This window comes from Myotis davidii, unplaced genomic scaffold, assembly GCF_000327345.1.
Source record: "Myotis davidii unplaced genomic scaffold, ASM32734v1 scaffold32, whole genome shotgun sequence".
NCBI classification, from domain to species: Eukaryota; Metazoa; Chordata; class Mammalia; order Chiroptera; family Vespertilionidae; genus Myotis; species Myotis davidii.
In genome coordinates this window covers 3,339,579-3,349,582 of record NW_006286587.1, presented here as the reverse complement: position 1 = coordinate 3,349,582, position 10,004 = coordinate 3,339,579, and the positions used below count along the sequence as shown (strand labels likewise).

Here is a 10,004-nt window from a genome sequence, read left to right as displayed (position 1 = left end):
CATCGCCGACGCCGCCTTCGCGCCCCTGGCCTCCCTCGAGGTCCTGGACCTCAGCGGCACGCTCCTCAAGCAGGGTGAGTCCTGGGCGCCCCGAGTTTTCAGAGGCGGCTGTACAGGTGCTCCCGGGACCGGGTTCTTGGAGGGGTCGCTCACAGGGCTGCTCATAAAGAACTCCGCCTAGATTGCCTGAGCCACGTGCAAGGGCCAAACGGGGGTTAATTCCTTGAGACCCAAGAGAAGGGAACTACTAGCGTTATCTCGGTGTTGCCTATGAGGAAACCAAGGCCCAGAAAGGTGAATGACTGGCCCGAGGTCTCACAGCTCATTTTAAGTGGTGCCTCCCAATTTAAACCCAGGCATTCTGGGTCCAGAGCCCAAACCTTCAGTCACGCGGTTCTACTGCGACCCAGCAGAGCTGGGGACTGCTGGTAGAATGGGGAGTGGATGCATTGCTTTGGGCTGATCAAAATCAAACAGGCAGTTCCATGAAGCAGCGTGTGCCCTGGGGATGAACTCAGGGACTTTGCTACTTGGTTGGCTAAAATTCTGCTGCAGTTATTGACCCTTCAAACCAGACACAGGAGGGAGGTGAGAGGACCAGTTCTCCTCTCCTTGGTGTGTTCTGACTCTGGCTCACAAGGTTGGTTTTGTTCTGTTTAAAAACCCTTCATGTGTCTGTCCTCGCCTGTCCCGCCATAGACAAAGGAAGAGAAGAGTGAGAACTGGACACAGAGGGGAAGGGGCACGTTCTCCATGTAGTATTGGGAGAGCTGCACAATTAGGTGTCTGGGCCTCCTCCACCTTGCCCCTCTCTCCTCCTTCCTTATCTTTCTCAAATAGTTCCCCACTCCTGGTAGCCATCGGAGTGAAGTTTGGGGTATTTCTGTGTGGAGTTTAACAAGAGGGCAGGGCAGCAGTGGAGTTGGAGACAGTGTCCTGGGTTCAAGTTCTGGCCCTGTCCTTTCCCAGCTGTGTGGCCTTGGACCAGTCATTCTCCTCTCTGGCCTCAGTCGCCTCACTAACCAGGAAGGAAGGACTGGTCTTTCAGGTGATATAGGCCATAGTTCTGAGCTTCCTAAAGCTTCCATACTCAGCAATGGCCTCACAACTCACTTGGTCAGTCTTGGTGTTTCCGTACTACCCTGCCAGCCTCCTCGGTTGGTGGCTTCCAGGTAGTGGGCCATTTCCCCTCTGTGTTTCAGTTCAGCCGAGGTGGATGGGAGACCTGCCCAAGCTCACATCCCTCTACCTGAGGAAGATGCCCATGCTGAGGAGCCTGGAGGGGGACATTTTCAAGATAAACTCTGACCTGCAACAACTGGATTGTCAAGATTCCCTAGCACTCACCTCTGTCCAGACACACATCTTCCAAGACACCCCTCGCCTACGGCTCCTTCTGCTGCAGAAGTAAGTGTTTCTGAGTCACATGGATGGATTTTGCCGGTTCCCCCATGTTGAATCGGTGTAGCTATCTTATAGAGCTTACCAGACTTTAATTTAATTTTCTTCCTGTGGCTCCTTCGGGTCCACTCTGGGGTTTTGTTCTTCCTCATCCTTTGGATGGCATCTTGGACAGGTCCCAGATAGTCCATCCAGCCTGAAAACCATGCAACTCAGTGCTTTCCAGAGTAACACTGAAACCCCAAACTCTCATGCATGTAAGGTTTCCTTTAAGCCCAGATGAGAAACCTGCAGTGGAAGAGGGGATGAGGGCATTAGGTTCTTCTCTATTTCTCCATCCATCTGCTTCTCCATGTGGGAAGTCAGCCCTTCCAGGGGTCTAGGAAAGAAAGATGAGAGGGTAGGAAGGTCCTAGTAGTGGTCAGGACCCAGGGCTGGTGTCTTCTGGCCTGTTGATGTCCGAAGTGTCACTATATCCACCTCCTTCCTGACTCCTAACAGGAAGGACAGTGTCCCTGTGATGATGATCCCAGGCCACCTCCTTTCCTGGGAACCCAAACTGGAACCTGGGAAGTGGGCGCTTTTCCCCACTGCCCTCATTTATTTTCTGTGTATTTCAGCTGCAACTTGAGTTCCTTCCCTCCTTGGACCCTGCATTCCTCCCAGGTTCTATCCATCACTCTCAGTGTAACCACTTCTCTCTTTTCTCTGCTAGCTCTAGACCCAACCAGAGTACAGTGGGGCCTTGACTTATGAGTGTCCCGACTAACGAGTTTTTTGAGATACCAGCTGTCTCTCGGCCGATTTTTTGCATTGAGTTGACAGATTAATTTGAGTTAACGAGCTCCTTAACGAGCTCGGTCTCGGAACGAATTAAACTTGTAAGTCAAGGCCCCACTGTACTTTACTTAGGGCTTGTCAAAAGGGACAGGAGATAGAATATGCAGAGCTCTTTGTGCCTGGCACACGGTGTGTGCTCTATAACATTAGTGCAGATGCTGGTGGTTGTGATAAAGGCAATGGTAATGATGAAAGTGCTGGTGATGGTGGCAGTGGTGATTGTGATGATGCTGGTAATGTGGTGTGTTGGTGACAGTGATGGTAATCCTATATAATAAAAGGGTAATGTACAAATAGACTAAATGGTGGAATGACCGGTCGCTATGACGTGCACTGACACCAGGGGGCAGACGCTCAATGCAGAAGCCGGGCTGACGGCTTGGCCAGTGAGCGCAGCAGTGGTGGTGGGAGCCTCCGCAGCAGTGACATCCCCTGAGCGCTCCCAGACTGCAAAAGGCTGCAGACTGGGCTGAGGGACACACACACACCTCTCCCGCTGCCCCCAGTGCACAAATTTGTGCACCGGGCCTCTAGTGGTGATAATAATGATGGTCGTGGTGCTATGTTGATGAGTGGTAACTCTGTCTCAGATCTTCTTTTGAGCTTTTGACGGACGCAACCTTGTGTATAAGGCATAAGATGTGGAGCCAAACTGCCTGGGCTCCAATCCTGACTCCAGCACTTACCAGCTGTGTGAGTTGGGGCAAGTTACTTAACACCTTTATAGAGCAGTTTCCTCATCTGTGAAAGGATGACGAAAAGAAAGTCCAAGGTCATTAAGAGTTTTGCCCAAAGTGAGATCACTAATCCCTGACAGAATGGGTTTCCATACACCGCTATGACTGGGAATAGTTTTGACCTGATTGCAAAAGCCTGCCCTCATTTATTTTCTGTGTATTTCAGCTGCAACTTGAGTTCCTTCCCTCCTTGGACCCTGCATTCCTCCCAGGTTCTATCCATCAACCTCTTTGGCAACCCCCTCACTTGCAGCTGCGAGTTGTCCTGGCTCCTCATGGATGTAAACAGGACTATCCTAAGCAGGTAACACATGTACAAAATGGGTGACTGAGGGGTGAGGGTCAGCCTCCCGGAGCTGAAGTCTGGCTCACAAGAGCAGGCTGGGAAGATGGGCAATGTAGGGCAGGGAAGATAGCCCCCAGGCAGTCACATCCAGGGACACAGAGGGGCAGAAAGCATGGAGGAACAGACATGGGAGGTTTTAATGGGCCAGATCAGGAAGTAGGGCCCATCACTTCCATTCACATCCACGCTTAACTGCAAGGGAGGCTGGGAAAATGTAGTCTAGCTGGATGCCATGTAGGAAAAAGAAATGGGCTAAATGAACAGTAGGCTTGTCTCTGCCAAAGCAGTGTTGTCATTGTCCCGTTTTACAGATGAGCTGGTTGGGGCCCGAGGAGGGGAGCTACTTGCTTAGATTCATGCAACTTCTGGGTGGAGGAAGCAGAATGTATCTTCGTCCAAAACTGTGCTCTTAACCACTGGATTCCCCTGAATCCCCCCAAATGGAGCCTGGCCCCCTCTATCACTCAGTCCAAGGCCAGCAGGCTCACAGAGCTCCTGTGGGACAGACAGAAGTTCTACAAAGACTTCTCGTTGGCTCTTAGCTGGAAGAGCTGTCTGCAGTGGGAGCCATGCCCAGGTCAACCACCAGAAAAGGATGTGGGTTGGGAACACTTCCCTCAAACCAGCTCCACCAGCTCACCTTGGTAGACATTCCCCCCCCATCCCGTGGGGGTTCTTTTCTCACCTCCAACCCAAGCCTGGAAACAAGGGAGGCGCACTCTGTCCTCTTCTCCTCTTCATGTTGATTCCGAAGACAAGCACCCAGGCCCTTTGCGGCGAAGGGTCTCACGTGGTATTAATGAAGAGGCTGAGCGTGCAGGCTCTTCGCCCCACTTAGCACTGTGCGTTTCGCTGCATTACTTAACCTGTCTGGGCCTCTCCCTCCTCATCTGTGAAATGGGGATAACAGTGCCTGCCTCCTACGGTGGTGCAGATTGAATTCACTGATACATAAGGTGCTAACCATAGTCCCTGGCAAGGTGGTAAGCACTCAGAAAATGCTGGCCAGTCTGAGTGTTGTGACCAGTCCTGATGGCCAGGAGGCAGCCAGGTGAGAACTCGGAGAATCTGGACGGCCCTTCGCGGTGCTCGCCCGCGGTTAGGCTCTGCCATTTGCTGGCCCTGCTAACCTGAGCTTCCCTTTCCTCTTCTGCTTCATGGGAGCCCCTCCACAGGTCACCCTGAGGTCAGTGAGGTGATGCGCTCTACCCCGCACCATGGGGTTCCTGTTGGCAAGGCGAAGCAAGAGGGATTGTCTGCACTGAGCACTCAAAGGCCAGCGCAGAAAGCGGCCTTAATGCCAAGTCCCTTCTAACCCAGCGCTTCTCAACCTGTGAGTCGAGACCCCTTTGGGGGTCGAGCAACCCTTTCACAGGGGTCGCCTAAGACCATCGGAAAAACACATATATAATTACATATTGTTTTTGTGATTAATCACTATGCTTTAATTATGTTCAATTTGTAACAATGAAAATACATCCTGCATATCAGATATTTACATGACGATTCATAACAGTAGCAACATTACAGTTATGAAGTAGCAACGAAAATAATTTTATGGTTGGGGGTCACCACAACATGAGGAACAGTATGAAAGGGTCACGGCATTAGGAAGGTTGAGAACCACTGTTCTAACCGGTTGACCTCTCCCCTAGGGCAGCGGACACTGTGTGCGCACCACCAGGCGCAGGATCCCCCGTGGCCTTCCCCGGCCCCCTGGCGCTGTCCCAGCTGCCCAGCGTGTGCCCCCGGGACCAAAGCACCACCCTCCGTGATTCCAGCCCACCCTCCTCTGCGGGCTCCACCCACGCGCCTTCCACGCCCGGTCCCTTCTCCCCGCTGCTGAGCACAGCCCCCTCCTCTCAAGCTGTCACCAAGGCCCCCTCCCACCCTGTGGGCACCCCCTCACGAGCTGTCGGGGCGGGGGCCTCTGCCTCCACTACCGTCTCTACAGCAGGTCCCAGGAACTCCAGCGCTGCAAGCCCGGCCTTGACAGAACATGCACCTACTTCCTCGCATGTCCTGGACCCTATTTCAGCTGCCTCCCTCCCACCCACCAGCAAACAACGTGGTCTCCTCCCTGCCTCCCGGAACCCACTGAGCAGCCCCCGGCACTACCGGACGACCCAGGCCACCCCGCAGGCTCCCCGCGCAAGTCCTTCCGAGGACGGAATTCCAGTCTTGGTCGTGGACGACTCCAGTGAGGAGGAGGAGGAGGAGGAGGAAGAGGAGGGGAAGAGGGAGAAGGTGAGCGCGCCTCCCCAGGGCGTGGCCTGCGATTACCACCCTTGTCAGCACCTCCAGACCCCGTGCGCGGAGCTGCAGAGGCGCCTGAAGTGCCAGTGCCCCGGCTTCAGCCAGGAAGACGCCGTCCCAGACCCGCCCAAGCTGCAGGGCGTGTCGGAGATCACGGACACGTCCGCGCTGGTCCGCTGGTGCGCCCCCAACTCGGTGGTGCGCAGCTACCGGGTGCGCTACTCCGCGGAGGGCCGGCCGGGGAACCGGTCCGCGGTGGGGGACATCTACGCCACGGCCCGGCAGCACCCGCTGTACGGGCTGTCGCCGGGCACCACGTACCGCGTGTGCGTGCAGGCGGCCAACCGCGCCGGGCTGAGCCGGCCGCAGGCCTCGGGCCGCCGGGGGCCGTGCGCCTCCTTCACCACCAAGCCCAGCTTCCTGCTCATCTTCGCGGGGCTGAGTGCCGCCGGCGGCCTGCTGCTGGTCAGCACCCTGGTGCTGTCCGCGTGCCTCTGCCGGCGGGCCCGCAGGCAGTGCTCCCGCGCGCACCTGGTGGCCTACAAGAACCCGGCCTTCGACCACCCGCTGAAGCTGCAGACCTTCACTTAGCTGGGCGTCCCCTCCTCAAGCGAACTCGAGCTGAGGAGCTGGCTGCCTGCCTGCAGAGAAGAAGAGACCGAGGGTCCGACAGGGCCCCGTCTGTTCTGAGCCTCTGTCATTCCAGAGAAGCTGGAATTACTGCTCCACCACACACAGAAATTGGCCAAGCTGAGTTTCTCAGTCCAAGGAACTTCTCTCCCTGCTACTCCACTGGGTCTGTTTCCAGAAACGTGATGGCCCACATCAAACCACCCCTCTTGGGGCTGGGCATTCTTGGTTGGTGGTGTTTTTTAGTAGCAAGCAGTGCTCCTCCGTGTCCAGAATTGTGTGTGGAAGTAGGAAAAGATAAAAGCTATAACCTACCCTCCTAAATACTGTATTAGAAATGACACCCTCAGGCCGTTTTAGGAAGTTGAGGGCATTATACTAAGTGAAATAAGTACCCCCCCTGGTCAAGCTGAGGCAGGGCACGTGTTTGTTATTCAAGGAACCAACCCCAGTGGGGTTCTTCATCTGAGGGAGAAGAGCACTGGCTGTTTCCTGAGGCCTCCCCGAGTTTCTTTGTTGCATTTCAGGATATGGCTCCTAGCTTGATAGTTAAAACCTCAGTCTTTTCAGGCCCTCTGCTCATTTTTAATTGCATTGTTTGTTTGGTGTTGAGTTTTATATGTTCTTTATAAATTTTGAATATTAAAAATGTCAAATGTATCACTGGTGAATATGTTCTCCTATTCAGTGGCTGTCTTTTCATTTTGCTGATTTTTTTTCCCCTTGCTGTGCAAAAACTCTTGAGTTTGATATAGCCCAATTGTTTATTTTTTCCCCTTGCCCAACAGGGGAAACTATTGCTATGAGAAATGTCCGGGATATTACTGCTTATGTTTTCCTCTAGGATTTTTATGGTTTCATGACTTACATTTAAGTCTTTTATCCATTTTGAGTCTATTCTTGGGTATAGTGTAAGAAGGTGGTTTAGTTTCTTTCTCTTTTTTTCACTTAAAAAACATATTTTTTAACCAAAAAGAAAATGAGCAAAAGAAAACCTCAAGGCTCTAGCTAGAGGCCAAAGCATTTTCTCCTTTTATTGAATAGACTATCTTTACCCCATTGTATGTTTTTGATTCCTTTGTCAATATTCATTGACCATAAAGGCCGGGATTTATTTCTGAGTTCTCTATTCTGTTCCATTGATCTGTATGTCTGTTTTTATGCCAGTAGCAGGCTGTTTTGATTCCTATGGTCTTGTAATATACTTTGATACCAGGTAGCATGATTCCTCCAACTTTGTACTTCTTTCTCAAGATTGCTATAGCTGTTAGGGGTCTTTTGTTCATTGGAGCATTATTTACATCAGCCAACATTTGGAAGCATCCCAGGTACCCATTAGTAGATGAGTGGATAAAAAAGCTGTGGTATATTTACACAACGGAATATTACTTGGCCATTAAAAATAAGGAGATCTTATCTTTTGAGTCAGCATGAATGGACCTGGAGAGTATTAAGTGAAATAAGGCAGTCAGAGAAAGACAAGTATCATATAGTTTCACTCATATGTAGAATTTAATAAAATAAACTAACAAAATAGAAACAGACTCATTGATAGAGAACAGACTGGTAGCTGTCAGAGGGGAGGGGGGCTGTAGGGCTGGGTGAAAAGGGTGAAGTGATTAAGCAAAAAAGACCCCGTAGACACAGACAACAGCATGGTGATTACCAGAGGGGAAGGAGAGTAAAGGGAGGTAGAAGAGGATATAGGAGGGTAAATGATAATGGAAGGAAACTTGACTTGGGGTAGTGAACACCCAAAACAATATAAACAATATACAGTTGATGTGTTATAGAATTGTACACCATTAACCAATGTCACCCCTATACATTCAATTAAATAAAACCCACAGTCTTCTGGGAACATCTGTAAAACACAGGAAAGGTTTTAAAGTCAGTGTTTATGGCATTTCACTGAAGTGGGCAAAGGAATTGTGAACTTTTTTTTTTTTTAAAGTAAGCATCACGCATTCATTTTCAGGAACTTTTTTTAGAGAGCGAAAGGTCTGGCCAGTGTGGCTCATTGATTGAGCATCAACCTATGAACTAGGAGGTCAGGTTTCAACTTCTGGTCAGGGCACATGCCTGGCTGTGGGCTCAATTCCCAATAGGGGGCGTGCAGGAGGCCGCCAATGGATGTCTCTTTCATCAGTGTTTCTATCTTCTCTCCCTTCCTCTCTCTCTAACGTTGATAAAAACATATTTTAACCCCCCAAAAAAATGAGCAAAAGAAAACCTCAAGGCTCTAGCTAGAGGCCAAAGCATTTCTCTCCTTCCAATTGCATTAAACAATGCCTTCACGATTTGTATCTGTGTGTGGGATATGCCTTACGACACCCCTTTTTACTTTTATACAATCTTAGGGGGAAAAGTGATTTTATAAAATTATAAGGGGGGTCATATTTCTAGATTTTAATTCTCTACATTAACATTTGGTCGCTTCCTGCAGCTATCCTAACAAATTACCACAAACCGAGTGCCTTAAAACAACAGAAATGTATTATTATAGTTCAAGCCAGAAATCAGCCGTGAAGGGGCCAGCAGGGTTGGCTCCTTACAGAGATCTGGAGGATTGTTCCAGGCCCCTCTCCCAGCTTCTGGTGGCTGCTGGCAATCCTTGGTGTCCCTTGGCCTGAAGATCTATCACTCCAACCTATACATGCCTCTGTTGTCTCACGACGTTGTGTGTGTCCAAAGTGCCCTTTTTCCTATTATTTGCCCCCTGCTTTGAGAGACATGGCACAAAACACTGAAGTGTATGATGTGATTTGATATATGTGTATAATGCAGTATTAACTATAGTCATTATGCTGTCTTCTGGGACTCATTAGACTCACCGATCTTCATCTTATAACTGGAAGGTTGTATACTTTGACCAGCTTCACACATTTCCCCACCTCCCTCACCCTGGGATGCACCCACCTGCTTCTATAAAACATGTTTTAGATTCCACATGTAAGGGAGATCATACAGAACTTGTCTTTCTCTGACTTATTTCACTTAGTACAATGCCCTGAAGTTCCATGTTATTGCACAAGGCAGGGTTTCCTTTTTGTGGCTGAATCACGTTCCATGTTTTCTGTATCCATTCATCCACTGACAGACAACATTGGTTGTCTTTTGCAAAAATGCTGCAACAAACATAGGGGTTCAGATTTCTCTTCAAGACGGTGCTTTCATTTCCTTCAGATAAATACCCAGAAGTCAAATTTCCTTCTTCTTTCAAGGACAGGAGACACTGGATTAAGGCTGACCAAATTCAGTATGACCTCATCCTACCTAACTTGATTACATCTGCAAAGACCCTATTTCCAAATAAGGTCACGTTCACAGGCGCCAGGGGTTAGAGCTGGAACATACCTTTTTGGGAGACACAATTAAACCCACAACAGCATTTATTTCTACCGTAAAAAATAAAAAAACCCAGTTTGGTTCTCATTTGTCTTTTGTTTCCAAAGTGTGCTGCAGCACAAAAGCCCTGCTGCAGAAACTGAGCATATTCAAGTTTGACCTGAATAATTGAACTGTACTATATACTAGTATTTCTAGATGTTTGAAGTTTTAAAAAGCTCCCGCAAATTCTAAGATGTATCACTAGGTTCATCACATATGTAATCAAGAGAACTGGACTTAGTGATTTAAAAGATATCTACCAGTTCCTGATTAAAAATTTAAAAGTAAAACAAACAAACAAAAAGCACAGCAAAATAAAAAAATGACTAATTAGCATACAATTTTCAGAGATGCTGTTATCCCAATGCCTTTTTAAGCTTATTACCAAAAGCTTAAAAAGCTTT

General features: G+C 49.4%; 1 protein-coding gene across 1 annotated transcript in view; it reads left to right on the top strand.

Annotated features, from left to right (window-relative positions):
* LRRN4 (leucine rich repeat neuronal 4) overlaps window positions 1-6,788 on the top strand; it is an 8,629-nt gene extending 1,841 nt beyond the window's left edge. The window contains exons 3-6 of the mRNA XM_006758133.2: window positions 1-74; window positions 1,203-1,407; window positions 3,145-3,282; window positions 4,980-6,788. Coding sequence (XP_006758196.1) covers window positions 1-74; window positions 1,203-1,407; window positions 3,145-3,282; window positions 4,980-6,171 — 1,609 coding nt within the window. The 3' untranslated portion in view covers window positions 6,172-6,788. The remainder of the gene's footprint in view (window positions 75-1,202; window positions 1,408-3,144; window positions 3,283-4,979) is intronic.
* Window positions 6,789-10,004: the final 3,216 nt, after the last annotated feature.